Raw genomic sequence first — 25,889 nt, 5'->3', positions numbered from 1 at the left:
TCGGGGGGCTAGGGTCTGTTATATCTGGAGTATTTCTCCTGTCTTATCCGATGTTCAGTGTGAATTTAAGTATGCTCCCTCTAAGCCCTAGGACCATGCCTCAGGACTACCTGGCCTGATGACGTCTTGCTGTCTCAAGTACACCTGGTCATGCTGCTGCTCCAGTTTCAACTGTTCTACCTGCGGCTATTGAACCATTGCCTGTTCACCGGACGGCTACCTTGCCCTAGACCTGGCGTTTTAAACTCTCTAGAGTCCGCAGGAGCGGTAGAGATACTCTCAATGATCGGCTATGAAAAGCCAACTGACATTTACTCCTGAGGTGCTGACCTGTTGCACCATCTACAACCACTGTGATTATTATAATTATTTGACCCTGCTGGTCATCTATGAACATTTGAACATCTTGGCCATGTTCTGTTATAATCTCCACCCGGCACAGCCAGAAGAGGACTGGCCATCCCTCAGCCTGGTTCCTCTCTAGGTTTCTTCCTACGTTCTGGCCTTTCTAGGGAATTTTTCCTAACCACCGTGCTTCTACACTTGCATTGCTTGCTGTTTGGGGTTTAAGGCTGATGAGCACGTTGTAACATCAGCTGATGTAAGAAGGGCTTTATAAATACATTTGATTGAAAACAAGTCTAAGCGGTAGGGTAGATCTGTTTCCGTTTTAGCACCTTACTTTCAGTTTTGTACACTAGCTTCAAACACAATCTTGTTGGTTATGTAAAAGATCATCCCAAGTGGTTTAGATGGGACAATTATTCCCTACAGTATACTTGCTCGTTTTCTCACAAACTGAAATTAGGCAAACTATTTGAATTTTAGCAACCAGGAAATGGTCTGGCGATTGCTGCATAGCGCATCTTTAATGCTAAAATCTGTTTTGGTTTTTAACTTTCCAAACAAAAAGTTAAGTGACCAAATCAGATGCGTGGGTGTTCAGACAGCAGTCATTTGCTGACATGGCTACACTAGTTGTCATTAACGACGGGGGTGTGGTGTAAGCTGATTGGTGGTGGTGCTCCCTATCACTTATGTAGTTAGCTAAGGTGACAATGCCTGGCATAGACATTTCCCAGTTGCTTTAAATGTTCAAAATCAGAGTTAAGAAACACCTTTAAAGCATCAAAAGGATGAGATGACCGAACTTCCAAAATAAGTGCTTTTTTGGCTAGCCACAGCAATCAACTAGCTAGCGGTTTAGCTCTCTAGCACACTCAATCGTTTGTAAACAACAAAAGCTAGTTAGCTACCACATGTTCTTGTCAAACTGTCAACAGAGAAGCTATGAAGCAACAACATAAACCAAATAACAGTAAAAACCACTTGAGGGAAAATAAATCAGATTTGACTGTTCAGACAAGTCGCACGGCCAGAAATTAGATTTGTATCTGATTTCAAACCACCTACGGAGGTGCCTGTAGAGGCGTATATAGAGGTACTGGAGTTGAGGTCCGTGGTGATCCTGTTATGAGGACACAGTGACAGGGTTGAGGGAATCGTTCCTGCTGAAGAACTTGGTGAAGGCCTCTTCTAGTACAGTGGCCATCCTGCTTTGGTCCACCTGTAAGGACAATCAATCACATTACGTATAGAGGGAGCGCACACAGAAGAGTCAAGAGCTGGAGGGGGTGGAAGATATTATGTACGCCGTTCTCCAGAGCTATAGGTACATAGTGGGAGAATCTAAAAAAACAAAAAAAAAAACAGACAGCCCTATCTGTAGTAGAGTAGAGAGCAGGAGCTGCAATCTGACATTTGCGCACACTGCCTGTGATTGTGTGTGTTTATAGGGGTCAATCAGAGCTAGAGCGGGACGCTCATCATGGACACTAATCCACTCTCACTGCCATATACAACACTTACACCGCTCTACCACAGAACACCTACACAAACTTTGTCTCTCTCAAAGACACACACTTACCTCGCTGATAAAGCCCAGTTGGACCAGCTCAACAGCCAGTTCCTTTACATTCTCATCTGGAACAGAAACCGTAGGGTCAGTGTTAGCATACATACAGGTTTGTTCCTACGCAATCTTAAGTGCAATATTAAATGTGGTAGAAACCCAACAGGCTTACAATGGACTTTTGTCTGATTTAACCTCCCCATCTCTATGATAGGAGCAGCTTCAGTATTGATGGGAGGTATGACGTGGGAAGACGGGTAGTTAAGGATTATGCATGGGTGAGGGTATGCGTTTCTGTACGTACAGGCAAATCTCTGGGCGTATATCTCTATTCATTTGTATGCCCTGCAGGGTGCGTCAGTGCCCCAGCCCTCCCCAGAGACGGAGCAGCTGCCAGCAACAGACACACACGCCTGACATTCTCAACACGCGAGCATGCAACACTAGACACGCCTGTCATGTGTGTGTGGGAGGGGCAGGGTCATACAAACACATCTTCCTGGCTATGGGAAGACTAATGTTCAACATAGATGCCCAACTTAGACCTGTATTCCCTATGGGGTACAATATAATACTGTGTTTGTAATGGCTAAGGATCCCTAATATGGCCTTTCGTGCATTATCCCCCACCCAATTCCACCGTATCTGCACTCTAGATCCACTGGTATCTCACATACAAGGCGCACACACACACACACACACAAACTGTCTGATCATGTCAGCGATGAGTGCAATGGGAGCAGCCCCAACGTCGTGGATGAGGCTGGGGTTACCGTACACTAGGGCAGGGCCAGTGTCTGGAGTTAAAGACAAAACACACCCAGACAGGCTTCGTGGCCAAAGTCCTGCCATTCCCAGACAACATACACAACAAGCTGSGTCAGACAAGAGCTGATAGGGTTACAACTCAAATCCCTTCCCTTGTGAAACCTGACATTGTTTAAAGGAACGCTGTGTGGCGTTATCTTACCCAAACACCTGTCTATAACAGTTTGAGACTGGCTGCATAGTTTGATCGAGACTTGTGGTCTGTCTGGCCTGTGCACCTGTGTTCCATTCGTCATTAGGAGAGGACAGTCCAGTAAGACTTGATCCTATTGGCCCCCTTGGGAGCAGTATAGTGGCTGCAAATTGTCATGTTATTTTTATAGAAGTCCTAAGGGTCCAAGCGCTGTCTAATAAAAACACACWGGGTTAGCAAATAGCTTAGATCCCAGAATGCATTCTGTATCCCTTTAACTGAACATACGCTTTGATCTCCAGCCCTTGCCTGCCCAGCTCAATGACATGTCTTTTTGTTTCTGTTGTTCTTACTGGGTAACAAGTCACAGCTTAAGTGTCTGTTCAGTTTGTCCTCCAGCTTCAACAGTAGTGTCAGCTGTGGAGGGAGGAGGAGATGGTTACACATTCAGAGACTGGCCTCTAGAACGTGCTTGTCGACGTCATCTAACTTTATCACTGAACTGAAAACGATGAGATTAAAGCTACTTACATGATGCTTTGCACCCTCCTCCACTGGCTCAATATTACACTGCATCTGAACAACCTGCAGAAGGTGAGAAATATAGGTGTTCAGAAAGGTGTCCCAACAAATAAAATATTGCTATTGTGAAGTAATTGATGGGCTAGATACGCTCTTCCCGTTCTCTACTCTCCCTCACCTTGCGTGTCTCCAGTTCCGAAGGTTCTGGGGTAGGGGATTTTACAGAGGGGGTGACAATGGGGGATTTGACAGGGGACTGCTGGGGCTGCTGGCGAGAGGGCAGACCGAACGCTGTCAGAGGGTAGATACCATTCCTGTTAGGGAGGGATGGAAGAGGGGTTACATTCATTTCATGATGGCACAGGTAAATTATACACGTTATTAAGGTTAAAGTGTAGACCCACGATGGTCAAAGCCTTACCTCAAAACTCTGGGAGCAAATCTTGAGAATTTGCAGGTATTCTCATACATTTTCCCACACAGATTTGAGCATTTTACTTCAACAAAAAGTATGAACAGGGGAGGGGCTGGAGAAACACCTTATATTTCAGATGTTGGCAAAGCACAATAATAGTCAAATGCTAAATACTGCCACCCCAGATATTGCATTAAAAAGATGCTTCTCTAATAAAGTAGTAACTAGAAAGAAGTATGAGCCATCTGGTTCGGCTACACCCTCTAGTGGTGGAAATATGTCATAGGCTGGACAGCTTCCTGGTCCTGTTCAGTAGCTGATGGCGAGTTCCTTACCTCACATCCTCCAGGAACTTATCCAGCTCCAGGGCAGGAAACTGAGACAGCCTGATGAGAGAAAAACAAGATCAGCACAGGACTCTGAAGAAAATACCATGTTCTAAAGCTTACTCAGCTGAAGATAGAGGCACCAACAGTTTAACTTACTTGAGCTGCACGCCCTCCTTTATCTCAGCGATGATGAGGTTGGGGTCCATGTTCTTTGTGATCTCCTCTAAGGCATTCTCAGGGATCATATCTGAGAGAGGTATGGAGAAGATACTCAAGCTGGTGGCTGACAATGCAGCGTATGTTTGTGTGTGAGAATGAGTGAGCGTGTGTTTGCGCGTGAAGACTCAATCTGGTGGCGAAGTGTTTGTGTGCGAGAGACTCACGCTGGTGGCTGACGATGCAGTGTGCAGCTAGCAGCTTCAACAGGGGCACCTCAAACAGAGCCTGGTGGAACAGCAGCTCTCTGGCTGTAGGCCTCTTAAACGGGTCAGCCTCCAGACACTTCGAAAAACTCCTGCAGGGCACACACACGGGTATCACACACACCAACAATATTACCCCCCCCCCCCCCTCCATAATAGTACACACACACAACCATAATATTACACACTCTTACCCTCTGCAGTGGGTCTTCCAGTGACTGTATGGCATTGTTGATGGCCTCCTGAGAGACGTAGGAAGATTCTCCATTCCCCTGGATCTCCAACACTGCCATCTATACAACAGACACACAATGATATCACCACCATCCACCCAACACAAGCCTCAGCGCAGCAGAGATCAAATAAACCCGATACGTGGATGACGTCAAGTTCTGACACACGGAGATGACATCAATTTTAAATGCATTTCGACTTTAGAGTGCCAGCTCACCTCCAGGGCACACATCCCAAAGGAATAGATATCCACTGCAGTGGTGACATCTGCAACAGCTACAAGGGTCAGGGAGAAGATAGAGAGAAGAGATGTGAGGCAATGGTTTTAGTGAAAGACATTTCCTGAGAAGATCCTATATTTGACCTATCCATGTCATTCTGAGCCTTTACCTCCATATTCAGGAGCGAAGAAGTGCAGGTTTTTCTGTTCCTCTCTGCAGGTCTTCACATGGTTGTTGATGGTGTCTGGAGCCACTGGGGGACAACAGACACTGGATTAGACAGTCAGTCTATTTGGCTGTGGTTAGACAGGCAGCCCAATTCTCCAATCACATCCGACCTTTCCACAGATTTTTTCCCAAGAGCTGATCTGATTGGTCAAAAGACCAATGAGTGAAAAAAAGATCAGAATTGAGGCTGCCTGTAAACGCAGCCTTATAATCTTATAACCTGGAGCTAAACCCATACAGGGCTGGTGTGGTGCTGTTCACCCAGGTGTTTAGGACTGGAGCACTACCTGATCCTATCTTGATGAGTCCGTTGTGTTGGATGAATATTGTGTCACAGGTCAGGTTACCGTGGATGATGGCCGGCTCACAGGAGTGGAGGTAACTAAGAGAGGCTCATCAGAGACCATAGGAGTTAGTCAACCCCACAGTTGTTTTTGCCTGTCATAGTAAACCAGGTTTGTGTTCCGTAAGGCACCTCAACAAAATGCTTGTTCTTATTAGTTCAGTTGAGGTAGTACATCCATGTTTCATACAATTACAAAACATTTTGTCCTGTTTCGTGCCTACTGCACATGACCCTGATGACCTGTTTTGATTAAATATGGGGCCCTGTTATTAGTGTTGCAGCGATCACAGAGTTGGTCTGTATGAGTGAGAGAAACTGACCTGAGCGCTGAGAGGATCTGGGTGCACCATCTCTTCCAGGCCTAAACAAACAAATTATACATTCTGTTACATGTAGACTAATGAATGTCTTATCTGCAAAGCTAAACATCCTTTGATTTGCAAATATCATAATACAATTTGCCCTGTCCACCAAGTCACCGATAACACAGTAGCACCTTTTCATTCATGGTCTTGTGGTTCTTCTTAGTCTTCTTCAGAAACTGTTTCAGACTTCCCGAGGACATGTACTCTGTGATGAAAATCACCTGAAGTGAAGACCGCAACAGAAGAATCACTGAAATGATGCGTTACATTGTTCCATCATTTCACTGACTCCTCACATTTAGTCCTGAATATAGCAACCAGACCATGTGATACAAACAAGGAAAGTCTTCCCTCTCATAAACGAGTCAGAACTCACCCTGGCACGGTTGATGTCATTGATGTCAGCCCAGTACTTGTGAAACTTGACAATGTTGAGATGCTCCAGCTGAATCAAGTTGTCAAACACAGACTTCACCTTCTCCTGTTCACAGAGGAATAGGGACAACAATAGGGACAGCATTTAACTAAACAGTCTCCATAGAGATGGGGTCAACTGTTTGTGTCAGTGTTCAAGGCAAATTAAGATATGTGCTCTAATACAACGATAACTTCACTAGACAAGGACAGATAGACAAGGGGGAGATGTTGGTGTAGCAGACAGACATACTTTACCTCCTGCAGCTTAAAGTTTTTCCTCTCAGAGAACATGACCTCGTTCCAGACCACCTCCACCCCCTCCTCTGTGTCCATGGCCAGGTAGGCAGCGTCAATCCCTGGGACGTTCCGCTGGTTCACCTGGGGGGAGAAAACAGAGGCAGAAACATGGTTCACACTGTTGCAATACGTTCATGGACAGTCCAATGTGTCTCCGTCTCACCTCCTCTCTGCGTTTCTGCCAGCGGCCGCAAGGGCTCTCCTCCAGGATCTCAGACTCGTCTTCGCTCTCATCCTCATCCTCGGTGGGGGTAGGGGGCCCCGACACAGTTGTGGACACAGACGCAGGTCCCTGGCCACTGGGTGCCACTGGCTCTGCCTTGGCCTCCAGAGCCTGGCCGGGTTTACCGTCTTCCTCTGACATCACAATAAGCAGATTGTGCCTCTCTGGGGTTCAAAGGCCTTTCTCGCTCCCACTTTTGGAACTGTGGCAGCCGCACCCCCTTCCACTCACACACCCTGAGGACTATTAGGCACTGATGGCAAAAGAGACACCATTATTATTTCTCTCTGAGTTTGGAGCACACTGCCAACTCATAGTTATCAATACTTTCTGTACTATGAAATGAGGCAGTTTTTCTTATGAACTAATCTATTTTGCTAGGTCGGGACTGGCTACGTCACTTCAAGTCTATGGTTGCCAGTGAGGATTGCAAAGAAAGTCTCTGCCATAAATTGACTAGCATAACTGTAGAAAAGTAGCTTAGGCCTACTTACTACGCAGTTATGCGGTGGACTGACATTGTACAATAGCTGGCATTGTTAGTTATGTTTCACGTGTAACGTTAGCTAGCTAGTTAGCTTCTAAAGTTAGTTACCTATCTAACGTTATTTAGYTAACCAAATGTACACCTCTCCCAAACTTAGGGCATTAAAGTTAGATAACTACCTATAACTTGCTAGCTAATTGACCAACTTTCACTTCGACAACGTTAAACAAAGTCATGTGGTCACAGCTAGTTAACAGCACGAACTCCGATAAGAACCAGTTAGCTAGCTGAAAACTGTAGTTAGCTAGCTAACGTTATCAAAGTCAGCTAGCCTAGTAAGATAGCCTAAACAACTGTTTGATTAAGAACTTATCTAGCTACAGTAATGTTAGCTAGCGCAACTCTTAACTAATAAACAAGTCAGCAATATCCCCATTTTGTTACCCAGTTATGCGCTATATTGCTAACAAACACGGTAAAGTTAAGCTACTTACTTGGAAGAAAGTAACATTTGTTGCTTGTAAATCCCCTCGCAGTGCGTAAATTAGCTACTAGTAGTCGCTAGCTAGAATTGACAAGGACGCCATTCAAAATTTCAGAAGTACTTCAATAGAAAGAGGGGATTCGATTATCTGGCCCGAGTCGCCCCGGCTAGAACCAGGTGAAAAGCGATTGCTTAATTTTGCAGCCGGGCTGCCTCCCGTATATGGGGTTTCAAGTGTAAACGTAGCAACTTTATATCAAAACGCACACTGATTTCTCTTACTTGCATAATGACTTGTCTTCATTTTCTACGGATACATTTGGAAATGTAGACCTTATAGTTTAAAATAAATAAAATAAAACACATCAATACTTGACATCTCAATATTTCACATGCCCATTTGACGAATGTCAACATTCTTCATTCCTCAATTGACATGTGAATGATTTAGACATTTTGTTTTCAAGTAAATGCATAAAGAAGTATTATAATAGTAAAATAAAATATATTCATTCTATTCAGATAAGTGACCCAAGTGGTTCTATTGCAAAACTGGCTACGGCCTCCAGGCTGAGGAGGGCTCCAGATATGGGATGACGTAGTGACCGTAGAGGGAGAGGCAGCGGTTCCTTCGACCAGACCACATCATCGACAGTCGTCACGACACAGAAAGCAGCTCGAAGACCCTAAAATACTCGATATTACAAACTCACATGGATGCATATGAACGTGTATATCGGCTAACTTTGGTAAATTAGACTCGCCTGACCATTGCCTAAAGGCTACACACATCCATAGCCTATGAATTCGGGAACTATCGCTGCGTGGAAGTGTAACGTTTTATGGAGGCTTGGAGACGTAGGGGAGCGAGGAGCAGAAGGGGGTAAACTGAAGATCGACACACCAAACTGGGAACATTGGACATATTCTGCTGGCTACGAGTGACCCACACGCACGGGACAGGGTGGAAACATGGCCGCGAATGTCAATTTAACATCTGGGATGGGAGAAATTATTCAACTGAACGTTGGTGGGACAAGGTATTACAGCGTTTAAATAGCCTCATAGTCTATAGAACTGTCAATGTGCGCTCATGGAGGACGGTATTGACAGACTCGACATGTTGCAATGGTCGTTTCTTTTTAGGCTGGCAATGGCATGCTGTCGCAGACGAGAACATGGAATTGGAGCTGCGATAAAATGCACGAAAAGCACGCAATATACGCGCTCGTATTGTCAAGGCGTGTTTACATCGTATCAACATGCAATCTTGGTGTTCCGCAGCGAATGGCCATGTTCTGTCACATAGGAAGGATATAGGCTCATACAGTTAACTATGGCTATGTCTGGAGAATGTGTAGTAGATTTCCTGTATTATTGACTGTGTTCCAGTAGCCAAAGACTCGAGGGTAGACGTAACATAGTAAACTTAAATCCGGCACACTCCAATTAGTATGATATGTTACGTGTCCTATGGTGTGTATTAATTTGTGGATGTCCATCATCCATTTCGTATGTTATGAATTACAATTTGTATGATATGTTACAAGTTGCAATTGCATTGTGTCCATGGTGAGAAATCGAACACAACCTTGAGACCAGACTGCAGTAGCATTACCCAATCATGATGCATGTATCTCACAGTAAATACTTAACGTAATGTATTAAGTGTGTATGTAACATGACTCCACCTTGGACATAGGCCATATCATCACTTTTATGTATTTCTATTTATCCCTCTTTGGAGGAATACATGACAACCCATGAGAATTCATGAACAATTGTATGTATTATTGTACAGTACAATCCATTGCGTCATGATCTAAGGTATATCCTTTCCTCCCTCTCAGGTTCAGCACCTCTAGACAGACTCTCATGTGGATCCCAGACTCTTTCTTCTCAAGGTGGGGTCTACCTCCCTCTGTAATTGTTCTCTGCACATATCTGCTAAGATGTGATCTGGTGTCAGCTCGGGAAAGGTTACCTAGTTCACTTCAAGGTTGATCTCCCGAGGATTCAATCTTGATAATGTATCAACAACAGTGTTAGGACTAGTCTGGCCCACATAAAGCCAGAATGAAAGCTGAGATGAGCTTGTTATGGGCTAACTAGAACATGAGGTTATGTGTGTGTGTGTGTGTTTCAGTTTGCTGAGTGGGAGAATATCAACTCTACGTGATGAAACTGGAGCTGTGAGTACATTCTTCTATGCGACAGGCAAACATATATTTCGTCAATGTTTTCTTTTGGGGGGGGGGGGGTGTTTGGTGAGAGCGTTGGCCACACGTTCCACAAATACTCTCGCATGTACTCTCGTACAGTGATATTAAACTGTGACATAATGATATTTATGTATTAAGTTTCGAAATGTGCCTCTTGTCCTCCAGATATTTATTGACAGGGACCCGACAGCCTTTGCGCCCATTTTGAATTTTCTTCGAACCAAAGAGTTAGACTTACGGTAAGAACATCTGGCCCTCTCTACACACAGGAACAGTATCCTTTAAATATTAGCAGAGGCATATTGGTCAAGGTTATAAAGTCTAAGAACTGATGTTCTCTTCTCTTCATAGGGGGGTAAACATTAACATTCTCCGCCATGAAGCTGAGTTTTATGGGATAACGCCATTAGGTATGACCTCTTTGCACTAACCTGAGTAGTTATTGCGCTTCTACATGGTATTACATTGTTATTTAATCATCACTTAATAGTTTGACCTTGTCTACTTCCCAAGTAGTTTTCAGTACTCTACCTACTGCATAACACTAAGCAACTGTATAAATCACATTGCATGCTGTAAAATGCTGATTTAGTGGCTTATATATCAAGTTTCTACAGTGTTTCTGACTTTTTCCTCTTGTGTTGTGGTGGCTGTCTTCAGTGAGGAGGTTGCTGCTGTGTGAGGAAATAGAACGTTCGTCCTGTGGCAGTGTTCTGTTCCATGGATACCTTCCCCCTCCAGGTACTGTATTCCCAGAACTCCTCTTACCTGGAATTCTGTCCTCTGGCACAGGTGAACTACAGGACATCATTGTATTCTCCCTCCATCTCTCTTATCCCTCTATCTCTCTGTCTGCTTACAAGGGAAAGGTGAGCTCTAGTGACGCTCTTTCTAGTGTTAGTTTTGGTCTTTGAACTTTTGGTCTTTTTGACATTCATAAAATGTGTTCGTCATGTAGAATTATAGTTATTATTTTCTTAGTTTGTTGGTTGATTGCTTGACTAATGTGTTTCTCCCACAGCTCTCCCAGCCCGTAAGTTCAGCTCTACCCCTGCAGCCTCGGGCCCTGCCCCTGAGGATCGGCCTGGTCCTACCGGAGCAGAGGGGGGGTTCCCCCATACCTGTCCCCCCCACCCCTCACTCCCCGGACCCCCTGGAGCCGAGGGACCACACAGACTGGGTGAGCAGGAGGGCAGGGTTAAAAAAATTAAAATAAAAGGGTTGGGGCAAGGATGTTTGTGTAATGAGGCGTGGAGTAGGGCTGGGGCTGTGGTGCTCTACTCCCCTGTCTCCTCAGAACACCATGTGCCTGTTTAAAGACCAATCAGAGTAATCCTCAGTCCTACCGCTGGTCAGGAGATGTCGTTTGTGTGGCTGCGTTACAGCTGGAGCTAACATGACCTGATGTCGGGTAAAAAGCACCCGAGTTTAAAGTGCACACTTAACTTAGTTCTGTGTGTTAGAATCAGAGCTGGTTTGAGCTGGAGTTCAGAGAGCGTGAGAGGGCTCTCAGTGTACTACGCACAGCCAAATGATCCTATTAGTAATATTGACGTTCAAATGACATTTTGTTGACACCCTGACCCAAATACGTTCTGAATGGTCGTGTACAGACATTTTGTAATAACGTTGCATTTGTAAGCACTTTAGCGCGATCATGGTAATGTACAGAGCATGCTCAGTATACAGTAAAAAGTAGCTAACAATATGGGTAGGCGGAAATAATACAACTATCAACCATTGCGTACAGCACTGTGTGTTTCCCGGTTGTAAGGTCAAATGTTATGTTATTAGGTAAAGCGCTTTGTTATGTGTCCAGGTGCTGTGGTGGACCCTAGGAAGGTGCTTATTGTAGCTGGACATCATAACTGGATCGTAGTGGCTTATGCACACTTTGTCATCTGCTACAGGTAACACTGGCATTTGTAGTCGGATTCATCGGCTCCGAGTTGATATTATTTATAGATTGTACTCCTCATAAATCTGGAGTGTGTGTGTGTACTGACGTGTGTGTATTAACGTGTATGTATTCTTCAGGATAAAAGAGTCGTCGGGGTGGCAGCAGGTGTTTTCTAGCCCCTATCTGGACTGGTCCATCGAGAGAATCGCCCTTAACGCCAAGGTTACACTGCTATGACTGCGCATCACTAAATCACAATGTATTGTCCGAAAGGTGCTTTATCAATGAAGTTTATTGTTATACAGGTGGTGGGTGGTCCCCATGGTGATAAGGACAAGATGGTGGCAGCTGCCTCCAATAGCAACATCATCCTCTGGAGCATCCAAGACGGAGGGAGTGGCAACGAGATAGGTAGGTGTGTGTGTGTGTGTGTGTGTGTGTGTGTGTGTGTGTGTGTGTGTGTGTGTGTGTGTGTGTGTGTGTGTGTGTGTGTGTGTGTGTTTTGTGAAAGCGAGAGGCGTTTTGCATCTTATTGTGTCTCTCTCCTCTCGCTCTCTCTAGGTGTGTTTAGTCTCGGTGTACCTGTAGATCATCTGTTCTTCATCGGGAACCAGCTGGTGGCCACCAGTCACACTGGGAAGGTGGGAGTCTGGAACGCTGTCACACAGCACTGGCAGGTAGGATTACATAGGGTGTGTGTGTCTAGATGAGGGAGAGAGAGAGATGGGAACAGGGCTTAGAGAAGAAGAATGTTTCAAGGTTCATACATACATCATGGTGTAAAGTACTACTTAAGTCGTTTTTTGGGGTATCTGTACTTTACTATTTATATTTTTGCCAACTTTTACTTCACTACATTACTAAAGAAAATTATGTACTTTTTGCGCCGTACATTTTCCCTGACACCCAAAAGTACTCGTTACATTTTGACAGGAAAATGGTCCCATTCACACTACTGCCTCTGATCTGGAAGACTCATTAAACACAAATGCTTTGTTTGTCAATTATATCTGAGTGTTGGAGTGTGCCCCTGGCTATCTGTCAATCAAAATAAAATGACTTTTGATACTTAAGTATATTCAAAACCAAATACTTTTAGACTTTTACTCAAGTACTATTTTACTGGGTGACTTTCACTTGAGTCATTTTCTGTTAAGGTATCTTTAACTTTGACTCAAGTATGACAATTGAGTACTTTTCCCACCACTGATTGATGCACAGTAGCCATGAACACCAGAGAAATTAATCATAGTGTTGTGTGAGCCCTGCGTGACGTTGGCCGCCCGGTACACAGAGAGAGAGGTTTCATTTGAACCTTTTCTCTCCTCTCCATCAGGTGCAGGATGTAGTTCCCATCACCAGCTGTGACACGGCCGGCTCCTTTCTGCTACTGGGCTGCAACAACGGCTCCATCTACTACATAGGTACACACACGCTTAATTCAGGAAGTGGAATTCGATTTTCATTGACTGAAATGGAATTGACCCTTCTTGGTTCTCTCTCTCAGACATGCAGAAGTTTCCTCTGAGGATGAAGGATAATGATCTGTTGGTGACAGAGCTGTACCACGACCCGTCTAATGACGCCATCACTGCCCTCAGTGTCTACCTCACGCCCAAGACCAGTGAGTCCAAACACACTCATGCACACACACACATACTCTCAAACACATACCTACGTGTACATGCATGCACACACACACACATCATGTATTTCCATCTTCATTGGGTTTCAGCCTTTCTGAGCAATTATCTTTTGTGAAATCTTATCTCTCTATTTCTCTCTCGAGGTGTGAGTGGTAACTGGATAGAGATAGCGTATGGAACCAGTTCTGGAGCAGTCCGGGTCATAGTTCAACACCCTGAGACAGTAGGCTCTGGACCTCAGCTCTTCCAAACCTTTACTGTCCACCGCTCCCCTGTCACTAAGATCATGCTCTCGGAGAAACACCTGGTCTCAGGTAAGAAGAGGGGGGAGGATTTTGGGACAAGTTTGAGCGTTGTGTAATCAGGATAAGAAAATAACAGGAATGCTAATGATCTCTATGTCAAAAAAATATCTGTATTTTCATGGCTGTGCTTTATATACAGTATCAGTCAAAAGTTTGGACACCTACTCATTCAAGGGTTTTTCTTTATTTGTACTATTTTCTACTTTGTAGAATAATAGTGAAGACATCAAAACTATGAAATAACACATATGGAATCATGTAGTAACCAAAAATAAATAAACACCCTGGAATGAGTACTGTAAGTGTGTCCAAACTGGTACTGTACATTGTGTGTCTCTGTCTGTCCGTCCGTGTGCGTGTCCTTTAGTGTGTGCGGACAACAACCACGTGCGGACGTGGACGGTGACGCGGTTCCGAGGCATGATCTCCACGCAGCCTGGCTCCACCCCCCTTGCCTCCTTTAAGATCCTCTCATTGGAGGAGACGGAGAGCCACGGCAGCTACTCATCAGGCAACGACATCGGTGAGAGAGGGAGGGATGGGTAGAGGGCTGGGGAGAGCGAGGAAAGGAGAAAGGGACATACAGTTGAAGTCGGAAGTTTACATACACTTAGGTGGGAGTCATTAAAACTAGTTTTTCTACCACTCCACAAATTTCTTGTTAACAAACTATAGTTTTGGCAAGTCGGTTAGGACATCTACTTTGTGCATGACACAAGTAATTTTTCCAACAATTGTTTACAGACAGATTATTTCACTTATAATTCAGTATTCACAATTCCAGTGGGTCAGAAGTTTACATACACTAAGTTGACTGTGCCTTTAAACAGCATGGGGGTGCTTTGCTGCAGGCGGGAACTGTGCAGCTTAATTAGTTTATGGGCATCATGAGGGAGGAAAATTATGTGGATATATTGAAGCAACATCTCAAGACATCAGTCAGGAAGTTGGTCACAAATGGGTTCTTCCAAATGGACAATGACCCCAAGCATAATTCCAAAGTTGTGGCAAAATGGCTTAAGGACAACAACGTAAAGGTATTGGAGTGGTAAATCACAAAGCCCTGACCTCAATCCCATAGACAATTTGTGGGCAGAACTGAAAAAAGTGTGTGCGAGCAAGGGAGGCCTACAAACCTGACTCAGTTACACCAGCTCTGTCAGGAGGAATGGGCCAAAATTCACCCAACTTATTGTGGGAAAGCTTGTGGACAGGCTACCCGCAACGTTTGACCCAAGTTAAACAATTTAAAGGCAATGCAACCAAATACTAATTGTGTGTATGTTCAACTTCTGACCACTGGAATGTGATGAAAGAAATAAAAGCTGAAATAAATCATTCTCTCTCCTATTATTCTGACATTTCACATTCTTAAAATGAAGTGGTGATCCTAACTGACCTAAGACTGGGAATTTATACTTGGATTAAGTGAGCTAAAATGTATTTGGCTAAGATGTATGTAAACTTCAACTGTAGATATGGTAAATGGAAGGGATGGATAACATTTTGTTTTTATCTAGAAAGGGTCTAGAGCAGGGGTGTCAAACATAAAACCCAAAGGTGAATTAAGTCAAAATATAGAAAAAACAACCACAATATACTTTAAAATCACTAATACTAAATCCAATCTATGTAGAAATGATAATGGATCTACCTTCGTACAGTTTCTTGACTGTTTCCAGCTCGCTAATAATCACCCAAATGAAAGCTAGACAGTCGGGGGCCAAAGAAAATTCCCCAAAAGATGGTTCGAGGACAATTTTCTTCCAATTCTGACGGCGAGGAAATACAACCAATTTTCAGTGCGTCCCTCCCGGACCTTGTTGAAGACTGAATACGGCCCCTGAGACAAAATATGTTTGACACCCCTAGTCTAAAGCCTCGTGTTCATGTGGGTCTAAAATCCCAGTAAGACTGGCGTCATCTCCGTCAATGAAGGGCTTTTTCACACTACTGAGTTGAACCGATGTGAGCCAAACCAAGCTGTACTGAGGCCGGCCTGCCATAGTTGCTGAAACCGTGCTGAAAAGGACCATGTGAAAAGGAAATATCTGAGCCAAGACAGTTTGGTTTGGGTGGGCATGATAGTGTGGAAAGGGTATAGCAGTTGTTCTGGAGCCCAGTCTAACCAGTGTGGTCTGGTTTCCCCCTCAGGTCCGTTTGGGGAGAGAGACGACCAGCAGGTGTTCATTCAGAAGGTCATCCCCGTCACCAACAAGCTGTTTGTTCGCCTCTCCTCCACCGGGAAAAGGTGCTACGCATCAGTTATTTTCACACAACATCTACCAAAATCAAATTGTATTTGTCACATGCGCCGAATACAACGCTTACTTACGAGCCCTTAACCAACAATGCAGAGTTTTTTTTTTTAAGTAAGAAACATTTGCAAAATAAACAAAAAGAAAAATAGTAACACAAATAATAATAATTAGGTTATATACAATGGGTACCGGTACCGAATCAATGTGAAGGGGTACTGGTTAGTCGAGGTAATATGTAAATGTATGTAGGGGTAAAGTGACTATGCATAGATAATAAACAGAGAGTAGCAGCAGCGTATGTGAAGGAATATGAGTGTGTGTTGGGAGTCGTCTCCCGGGCGCCACCCGGGAGTCGTCTCCCGGGTGGCGCAGTGGTCTAGGGCACTGCATCGCAGTGCTAGCTGCGCCACCAGAGTCTCTGGGTTCACGCCCAGGCTCTGTCGCAGCCGGCCGCAACCGGGAGGTCCGTGGGGCGACACACAATTGGCATAGCGTCGTCCGGGTTAGGGAGGGTTTGGCCGGTAGGGATATCCTTGTCTCAGTATGTAAAATGTAATAAAATGTATGCACTCTACTGTAAGTCGCTCTGGATAAGAGCGTCTGCTAAATGACTAAAATGTAAATGTAAATGGGAGTGTGTGTGTGGTTAGAGTCCAGTGAGTGTACATCGAACCTGTGCAAACAAACATAAATAATTATAAAATAAGGGAGTCAATGTAAATAGTCCAGGTAGCCATTTTCTTAACTGTTCAGCAGTCTTATGGCTTGGGGGTAGAAGCTGTTAAGGAGTCTTTTGGTCTCAGTCTTGGCGCTCCGGTACCGCTTGCCGTGCGATATCAGAGAGAACAGTCTATGACCTGACTTGGGTGGCTGTAGTCATTGACAATTTTTAGGGCCTTCCTCTGACACCGCCTGGTATAGAGGTCCTGGATGGCAGGAAGCTCGGCCCCAGTGATGTACTGGGCTATACGCACTACCCTCTGTAGCGCCTTGCGGTCGGATCCCGAGCAGTTGCCAAGCGGTGACGCAACCAGTCAGGATGCTCTTTTAATGTTTTTATTTAACCTTTATTTAACTAGGCAAGTCAGTTAAGAACAAATTCTTATTTACAATGACGGCCTACCCCGGCCAAACCCACCCCTAACCTGGACGATGCTGGGCCAATTGTGCGTCGCCCTATGGGACTCCCAATCACGGCCGGTTGCGATACAGCCTGGAATCTAACCAGGGTCTGTAGTGACGCCTCTGGCATTGAGATCCAGTCCCTTAGACCGCTGCGCCACTCAGGAGCCCACTCTACAGCTGCACTATTTTCAGCCTCCTGAGGGGGAATAGGCGTTCTCGTGCCCTCTTCACGACTGTCTTGGTGTGTTTGGACCATGATAGGTTCTTAGTGATGTGGACAGCGAGGAACCTGAAGCTCTCGACCCGCTTCACTACAGCTCTGTCGATGTGAATGGGTGTGTGCTCGGCACTCCTTTTCCTGTAGTCCACAATCAGCTCCTTTGTCTTGCTCACGTTCAGGGAGAGGTTGTTGTCCTGGTAACACACTGCCAGGTCTCTGACCTCATCCCTATAGACGGTCTCATCGTCGTCTGTGATCAAGGCTACCATCGTTGTGTCGTCGGCAAACTTTATGATGGTGTTGGAGTCATGGGCGAACAGGGATTACGGGCGGGGACTAAGCACGCACACATGAGAGGCCCCCGTGCACCACCTGGGGGCGGCCTGTCAGGAAGTCCAGGATCCAGTTGCAGAGGGAGGTGTTCAGTACCAGGGCCCTTAGTGATGCGCTTGGAGGGCAAGCGTGTTAAACACTGAGTTGTAGTGAATGAACAGAATGCTCACATGGGTGTTCCTTTTGTCCAGGTGGGAAAGGGCAGTGTGGAGTGCAATAGAGATTGCGTCATCTGTGGATCTGTTGGGGCGGTATGCAAATTGGAGGGGGTCATGGGTTTCTGGGATGATGGTGTTGATGTGAGCCATGACCAGCCTTTCAAAGCACTTCATGGCAACAAGCGTGAGTGCTACGGGTCGGTAGTCATTTAGACAGGTTACCTTAGCGTTCTTGGGCACAGGGACTATGGTGGTCTGCTTGAAACATGTAGGTATACAGACTGGGTCAGGGAGAGGTTGAAAATGTCAGTGAAGATACTTGTCAGCTCATGCTCTGAGTACGTGTCCTGGTAATCTGTCTGGCCCTGTGACCTGTGAATGTTGACCTGTTTAAAGGTCTTACTCACATGGGCTACGGAGAGTGTGATCACATCATTATGTTATAGCCTTGTCTGATAAACATGGTCCTTTTAGCACTTTCATCCAGCTCACAGTAAACACACTTAAATTCATCAAATATGGGCATACAACCTTTTAACCGAAGTGCTGCTAGCTCTACGCTCAAACACACTGAACTACCAGAACTGTGGTTGCTCTGTTCTAGTCTGAATGCAGTCCGTTCCGGTCTGATGTGGTCTGTCCTGGTTGTCCCTGCTAGGATCTGTGAGGTGGCGGCAGTGGATGGGACCACCATCTCGTGTTTCACGGTGAGGGAGTGCGAGGGTTCTAGCAGGATGGGTTCTAGACCCAGGAGGTACCTCTTTACTGGCCATGGCAACGGCAGCATTCAGATGTGGGACCTCACCACCGCTATGGACACCGCCAACAAGGGAGAGGAGAAGAAGACTGACGGTGAGGAGTGATAATACATTGTTTGTATAGGACCAGATGCTTCCGAGGGCATTGCACATATCCATGGCTTGTATAGTGTCATTTTGACACTTTGTTTTCACGTATAGTTTGACACTGATAAATGATGTGTTTGATTGACAGAGGTGGGCGGACCAACAGAGGAGGAGCTGCTGCAGCTATTGGACCAGTGTGACCTCAGCACCTCCCGCTGTGCCACGCCCAACATCAGCCCCGCCCCTTCGGTGCTGCAGCACAGCCGCCTCCGAGAGTCCTGCTCCAGGTCAGTTACACACCGTAATCTGTTTCTGACTCTTCATGTTGTCAACGTTTGTCTGTGTACTTGTCTTTTTCATGGCATCTATATCTATTTATCTGATCCCCATTCTCTTTCTGTGTGTCCCAGCCTCCAGCTGCAGGCCCAGGAGCCCATCCCAGAGACGGCCACCTACGGAGCCCTGCGACCCTACAGAGAGAGCCCCCTGCTGGCCCACGCCCGCCGCACAGAGTCCTTCCACAGCTACAGAGACTTCCAGAACTTCTCCCTGGGGACAGGTCTGCTGGAGAGCCCCGGACAGGCTCCAGGACAGGGGGCAGGCCTAGGTACAGAGGCCCGAACCCGGTCACTGTGCGAGGCTGGGGGAGAGGAGGGCGAGCGGAGGGGCTCGGCCATGGAGCTCTGGGCTAGCCGAAGCGCTAACGCCGATGTCGTTGCTAATGCTTCCGTGGTCACAGGTGGCGCCACTGCCGAAGAGGGCGTTTTCATATCGCCACGGCAACCCCCCGACAGTCCTGGAGGAGACGCTTGGCGAAGGGTCCAATTGGAAGAGGAGGGGGCGGGGTTAGGATCAGTGGCGGAGGCTAGGTCTGAGGTGAGAAGGAAGGGAGGGTTTGAGGGGGCAGTATTTCTGGGCAGAAAGAGAGCACCTCCAGTCCCCCAGCTCACCTCGCTCCCCTCGGTGGTGTCTGAGGGGGGAGGCAGTGACTCCTCCTCCACTGCCTCCCCCTCCCCCACCCAGCTGGCTTCCATTTCCCCCCGGCACAGGAAGTGCAGTGAGCCGGCCAATCAGGACAGCAGCCTGTGAGTTACGGACAGCTCTGACGCAGACACGCCCCTGGTGTCAGTCAGTCAACAGCTCTACGGAGAAGTTACTCCCCTATCCACTGATCTAGGACCAGCCTACCCTCCCCAAATTCTAACCTTAACCATTAGGAGTAAAACACACTAAACTGACCTTAGATCAATGTTTGGGACAACTTCATCTCACAGGCAATATTCTAGACTGCCACAGTATGACATCTCAAAAGAAGCCCGTTATTCTCAGTCAAGAGAAGAAACTTGACGCCTGCTGGAGGTCGCTAACTAGCCTAAGGGTGATCTTCTAGTTCCGAGCATGACTTTAACCCTTCGGATCTCTCCATCATGGCTGTAATCTGGTAGCTTCACAAGTGGTCCTCCAATGTTTGTTCCAGTAGTCCACTCATGATATAAGTAGGACTTTGTGTTAGAGGCATATACTGTAGTTTATCGACTATTAACACAAAGTGCTAGATATGTTTATTTCCCCCTTGTGGTTGTCGTCACTTTCACACACACTTATAGTTTTGGGTTCACAGGTTGTGCACCTCCACACAACACAAAGTCATGCTGTTCAACCAGCCAGTAGCCTGTGTTTTAGACCTGCCTGAATTCTACGCTACACAGTAAGTCGCCTTATTTCTCTTTTCTTCTTCGTCGAAACAGACCCGACATCTCATGCTGAAGGTCAAAGTGACTTTGCATGGCATTCTATGTTATTTTAAATGTAAGGAATCATGCTTAGTGCCTTTTCTAACATTAGCCATAGTCTAAATATCCACCTGTCCTTTCAGTGATGTAGAGAGGAAGTAGACCAAATGTTGAATGGAGGATATCTGTCTATAGTCTATGCAGTGTGTCCAGTGACGTCACAGGTTGGATAGCTGCTATTATCGTCACTCCTGTCACCCAACAGTAGCTTTCAGATGGAGGGAGAGAAGAGAGAGAGTTGTCAGTGGGGCCCATCCTCCCTCCACCCCATCACTAGACTAGACCTGGGTCAAATACGTACAACTTGAGGTGCACTTGATTTAGCTTGTTTACTACAATGGAACCAATAGAATAGTCCCACCAAAACTAAATCAAGCGCACCCATTGTTTCTGAAAGTACAGTATTTGACCCAGGTCTGTCTTATACCGAGCTGTTTAGTAAGAGATGGAATGAGACCAAGCTGAGGGTTCAACATGTACAAAGATGTAAATCTCAATAATATGCAATCTGATTATATATGGAGAATATACCTACATAATCAAATCAATATAATATGTAACCATGCTGAAGCATTTAAATGTGTGTATAACTCTGTCTACATATTTGCTGTTGTTTGTGACATCTGTCTTCTCATATAAGCTATTCATATTAATAGTATTTTATCGTACCTAAATTGCATTTGCACTCGCACTACGACGACTAAGTGATGAAGTAACATTTTATTTTGGTTGACATAACATTCAGCCCGTTGAGTAATAATGCCTATCCCTCTCTATATCTCTGCGTGTCTAAGGCCTGGATTCATTCTGATCCGTGTTAGATCCGCCTGATTGAGCCGACACAGTATGCAGCATTTACCGTGAATGCGGTCTCTGCGAACGCGGGAACATTGCCTTTAAAAGGTGCATAGCCGGCCCGAAAAGGGCCGATCGGATTAAATCTAGGCCCAAGCTATATCTCTTCTCTGGCTGTGTTTACACTTTCACCTCAGACGGATACTAAAAAGGAATAGATCTATTGACGTCGCTCGTTATAACATTTTGGATAACATGTATGTCCCAACGCATTATTATGTCGCTATGTATTAGTGCTTGCTAGTCTACATGGTATAGTACTAGCCTATTACTCACCTGTTGGCACTGAATTGCCATTGTCTTTGAGCTGGCTAGACGTGTAGGATGACGTCTTGGGGCTCTATTCACTGTGTAAAGCTAAAGTGTTGCAGATTGCGCGATAGAAGGGCATTTCCGTTTGAGCCGACATGTGCAGCGTTTACAGTGAATGCGGTCTCCGCTAACGCGGGAACATTGCCTTTAAATTTCAATCGCGCTGTAAAACTGAACTTCCTCGATACGGATTGAATAGAGCCCTATAGACTGACACAGGACCTGTTTTTTATAACTCTTTGGTTCAGCTTGGGTTTATCTGACGAGCAGTAGTGACACAAACCTGGTAGCCTTGTATTGTAACGTTGGGAGTAATAGGGTTGCGGGGCATGCAGGCTTTTGCTCCATCCCAGCACTACTAAGTCTTCGGCTGTAGCCTCTATCATGGGATCAACGTGTCTTATGTCTCTCTCTCAGTGGGTGACAGTTTGAGGAGGGAGCACCAGGTTAGTGTGGATACTCTTGTCAAAGTGTGTGTGTGTGTGTGTGTGTGTCCCAGACCAGCGTGACACACTCCGAAGCAGCGCTGGGCTCTCAGCAGTGTAACCTTCCCTTTAGAAAAGTTAGCAACTTTGTTAGCTGAAAATGGTGTTTGATAGCTGTGTGATTTATGAGCGTAATAAAGTGGTGTTGCTGCTTCTGAATGTGTGAGCTGCCAAGGGCCACACTGTCTGCTACAATCACTCTGTTTTTACTTTAGAAAGCTTTTTTTTTTTTTACTTTGACAATAGCTGTGAATGTGGCTGTGAACATGCAGCTACTATGCCCTTGTCAAAATGGCGTCCTTGAGTTGGGACACAGTCGTAACTGCCAGTTTGGTGTGTCCCTTTTTTAAAAGACAAAAACAAAACTGACCGCTACACGGCTACAATACCGTCCCCATAGGTTTGTGTGTGAAAGCCTTCCCTGTTATAGCAGCAAAGGGGGAACCAACTCCATATTAATGTCCATGATTTTTGGGGGGGGGGGTGTTCGACGAGCGGGTGTCCACATACTTTTGGTTGTGCGCGTGCCCGTGATGTGATTTGGTTGACACGGAGGACCTAATACTAGTTGAATGGCAGGCCATAGTTACGCAGCTCCATCCCTACCGCTTGGTAGATGGGTCTGGGTGTCCTTGGTTAGGTACTACAATGTGAATCCACTAGAGGGCACTGTGGATGTGTGTAAAATCAAGTTACAGGTTAATGCTGGGGATGCTGAATAAATCAATGAATATATACCAACTACATATATGGGGTCTTCATACAGTTTAGTGTGGTTTTAACATTGGTTAGGAGTGCCACAGAGCCCTGTTTATGACAAAAGCATGCTGTTTATCTGTTGCTAATGATGACTTTTTCAGTGTAATGGATCACATCGACCCTTCATAGGAATTGTGTTAAACAGCGTTGAGATGAAACAGGTACTTATGTATGTGTGTGTGTGTGTGTGTGTGTGTGTGTGTGTTCTGTCACTCTAGCTGCTGCGTCTGTCCTCTCTCTGACGTCTCCTCATGTCTGTACTGATGGAGTAAAACACAATAACCCAGTGTGTCAGCTGTCTCTTTGTCTTTGTCCTCAAACACCAAGCACAACTGGGACACGTCATCCCACTTGTTTCATGCCTCCCTCCAATCTGTTTGGTTTTATGTGTATATTATAAAGGTTGTGGATGTACCACCCTCTGGTTTTTGTTCCAGCCAACAACCGCAGCATATCACAATAAGTCAAATATCACTTTATTTCCCAAGTACATTAACATTCGGAGACATACAAAAACACAATTTGAAAACTGGGTGGTTCGAGCCCTGAATGCTGACTGGCTGAAAGCCGTGGTATTTCAGACCGTATACCACGGGTATGACAAAAACACAATTTTTACTGTTCTAATTAGGTTGGTACCCAGTTTATAATAGCAATAAGGCACCTCAGGGGTTTGTGATATATGGCCAATATTCCATGGCTAAGAGCTATATCCAGGCACTCTGCGTTGCGTCGTGCCTAAGAACAGCCGTTAGCCGGGGTATCTTGGCCCTATACCACCCCTCTTAATGCCTTATTGCTTAATTAGACAATTTCAATACAATGTGACGTGTCTTATCATGAAAAAGTAAAGAAGCAGTCCAGTACCTGGACTTGATAAACCATTGATGCCCAGCTCTCTACACAAAGCTGCACAAGAAGAGTCAACTAGTTTTATTCAAACGGACCCTGTCTTATGTTCTAACCAGGCCAGGAGCAGCAGAGGGGCAGAATAAGGGGAGAGTGAGAGGAGTCTAAACGAGGATACACTTAGAGTGGACTGTCTCTCATCAGCTACGTCTACACTGATCATCCAACTATTTGCTATTTATAGTCCTCTCTAGGGAATGTCTCGTAAAATCAACTATTGTACTCTGGACTAAGGATTGTTGTCTTGGCTAAACAGCTGACTCAAGGCTGAGTTGAAGATGAAGGAGAGGGAGATATATAACACAGTAATAAAACAGACTTATTAACATAGGCCAGATCACATACAAACAAAATGATACACTATATAGAATACTCTTTACATTCATGATTATACAATGGGTGGGTCTAATGCTGAATGGTGGTTATAACGGCATTCCAGCCGGTGTCTATTCCACAAGTTACCACCAGCTAAATCTAGGACTGCACAATCCACTGTGTCATCAGCCCAGCCAAGCAATTTATAAACTTGATCTCCACTATAAAAAGCATCTAGACATTAACTCACATTTCTTTTAGACTGACATTTACTTTTCAACAGTGGAGATTTGTATAAACCTTGCTGTCTGTCTCTCTGACATTTGTCACATTGTTTCAATATTCAAATTCAATCTCCAGCTGCCCCAGTTGGGACGAGAGGCAGGCAGGCAGCGATTCTCAGCCAGTTGAAATCAGGAATCCGCTTGCATCTTTATTTTCACTGATCATGAAAACGGTCTTGTCACAAATACCATTCTAAAACGGTTATGGCTGCTAGGTCTACTAGGCACAGCTACCACACAAGTACAGTAGTTTAACTCTTAGGTTCAAATGGAAGAGGTGAGAGGCATTGCTTTGAGTTCTACACTTGCTGAAATGTTTTCCTATTTCCAGGTCAGTTGGTGTAAGTATAAGTAATAATAATAAGTATTTTCTTTTTCCGAGTGGGTTTGGAGATTCATGGATTGGGAGTGCCTGGGATGTTCTGAGTCCAGGATTCCCAATTTGAATTCAGGCTTCCTGGTTTTAGTTTGAGATCCCTGGGGTGTGTCAAGGTGGGGTCCCCAGGTAGAGGGGTGTGTCAAGGTGGGGTCCCCAGGTAGAGGGGTAGTCAAGGGGGGTCCCCAGGTAGAGGGGTGTGTCAAGGTGGGGTCCCAGGTAGAGGGGTGTATCCAAGGTGGGGTCCCAGGTAGAGGGGTGTATCAAGGTGGAGTCCCAGGTAGAGGGGTGTATCAAGGTGGGGTCCCAGGTAGAGGGGTGTATCAAGGTGGGTCCCCAGGTAGAGGTGTGTGTCAAGGTGGGGTCCCCAGTAGAGGTGTGTGTCAAGGTGGGGTCCCCAGGTAGAGGGGTGGTGTCAAGGTGGGGTCCCCAGGTAGAGGTGTGTGTCAAGGTGGGGTCCCCAGGTAGAGTGTGGTGTCAAGGTGGGGTCCCAGGTAGAGGGGTGTGTCAAGGTGGGGTTCCCAGGTAGAGGGTGTGTCAAGGTGGGGTCCCCAGGTAGAGGGTGTATCAAGGTGGGGTCCCCAGGTAGAGGTGTGTGTCAAGGTGGGGTCCCCAGGTGGAGGGTGTGTGTCAAGGGTGGGGTCCCAGGTAGAGGTGTGTGTCGGTGAACATGGTATCTTTCTTCCTCATGGAGCTGAAGGCTCAACAAACTCATCATCCTCCACATACTGCAACAGTAACCTCATCATGGTCAGAGATCCTATAATGAAAGAACATCTGAGATCAGTGGGATTTTAGCACCATTGTAGGACCTTCTACTCTCCCTCCTCCCACCTACCTCCTCTCACCATCCAGGGTCGTGTCCATCCTCCTCCCCACCTACCTCCTCCTCACCAGTCCAGGGTCGTGTCCATCCTCCTCCC

The 25,889-nt window shown here is 45.8% G+C and overlaps 2 protein-coding genes across 2 annotated transcripts; one reads left to right on the top strand and one right to left on the bottom strand.

Moving 5' to 3' along the window:
- Positions 1-992: 992 nt before the first annotated feature.
- LOC111963122 (nuclear receptor-binding protein) lies at positions 993-7,142 on the bottom strand. Its single transcript, XM_023986352.3, has 17 exons — positions 6,833-7,142; positions 6,628-6,750; positions 6,332-6,436; positions 6,087-6,176; positions 5,911-5,951; positions 5,532-5,626; positions 5,186-5,269; positions 5,013-5,071; positions 4,748-4,854; positions 4,523-4,650; positions 4,296-4,386; positions 4,146-4,196; positions 3,574-3,709; positions 3,405-3,458; positions 3,227-3,290; positions 1,928-1,983; positions 993-1,567 (listed from the first exon to the last, which is right to left on the bottom strand). The coding sequence occupies exons 1-17, from the start codon at positions 7,031-7,033 to the stop codon at positions 1,472-1,474; spliced, it is 1,581 nt and encodes a 526-aa protein (XP_023842120.1). The 5' UTR covers positions 7,034-7,142; the 3' UTR covers positions 993-1,471.
- Positions 7,143-8,424: 1,282 nt separating this feature from the next.
- On the top strand, positions 8,425-23,369 carry kctd3 (potassium channel tetramerization domain containing 3). The gene is made up of 19 exons (XM_023986350.3): positions 8,425-8,903; positions 9,714-9,767; positions 10,010-10,055; positions 10,251-10,324; positions 10,437-10,495; positions 10,746-10,826; positions 11,107-11,265; positions 11,905-11,995; positions 12,123-12,207; positions 12,291-12,396; positions 12,547-12,662; positions 13,322-13,409; positions 13,493-13,609; positions 13,775-13,945; positions 14,304-14,459; positions 16,091-16,187; positions 18,692-18,885; positions 19,027-19,165; positions 19,289-23,369. The coding sequence occupies exons 1-19, from the start codon at positions 8,836-8,838 to the stop codon at positions 19,965-19,967; spliced, it is 2,580 nt and encodes an 859-aa protein (XP_023842118.1). The 5' UTR covers positions 8,425-8,835; the 3' UTR covers positions 19,968-23,369.
- Positions 23,370-25,889: the final 2,520 nt, after the last annotated feature.

Source organism: Salvelinus sp. IW2-2015, linkage group LG4q.2, assembly GCF_002910315.2.
Source record: "Salvelinus sp. IW2-2015 linkage group LG4q.2, ASM291031v2, whole genome shotgun sequence".
Taxonomy (NCBI): Eukaryota; Metazoa; Chordata; class Actinopteri; order Salmoniformes; family Salmonidae; genus Salvelinus; species Salvelinus sp. IW2-2015.
Note: the sequence above shows the minus strand (reverse complement) of the source record. Positions and strands in the feature narration are given on the sequence as shown.

Bases quoted from the DNA above. Each gene is read 5' to 3' on its own strand.
- kctd3 (XM_023986350.3), top strand. From the start codon at position 8,836: ATGGCCGCGAATGTCAATTTAACATCTGGGATGGGAGAAATTATTCAA. The intron at 12,208-12,290 runs GTTACACTGCTA...ATTGTTATACAG, and splicing joins GAATCGCCCTTAACGCCAAG to GTGGTGGGTGGTCCCCATGG. The intron at 18,886-19,026 runs GTGAGGAGTGAT...TTTGATTGACAG, and splicing joins AGAGGAGAAGAAGACTGACG to AGGTGGGCGGACCAACAGAG.
- LOC111963122 (XM_023986352.3), bottom strand. From the start codon at position 7,033: ATGTCAGAGGAAGACGGTAAACCCGGCCAGGCTCTGGAGGCCAAGGCA. The intron at 3,710-4,145 runs GTAAGGAACTCG...CCTCCCTAACAG, and splicing joins AAGTTCCTGGAGGATGTGAG to GAATGGTATCTACCCTCTGA. The intron at 1,568-1,927 runs GTAAGTGTGTGT...TTGTCCTTACAG, and splicing joins AACTGGGCTTTATCAGCGAG to GTGGACCAAAGCAGGATGGC.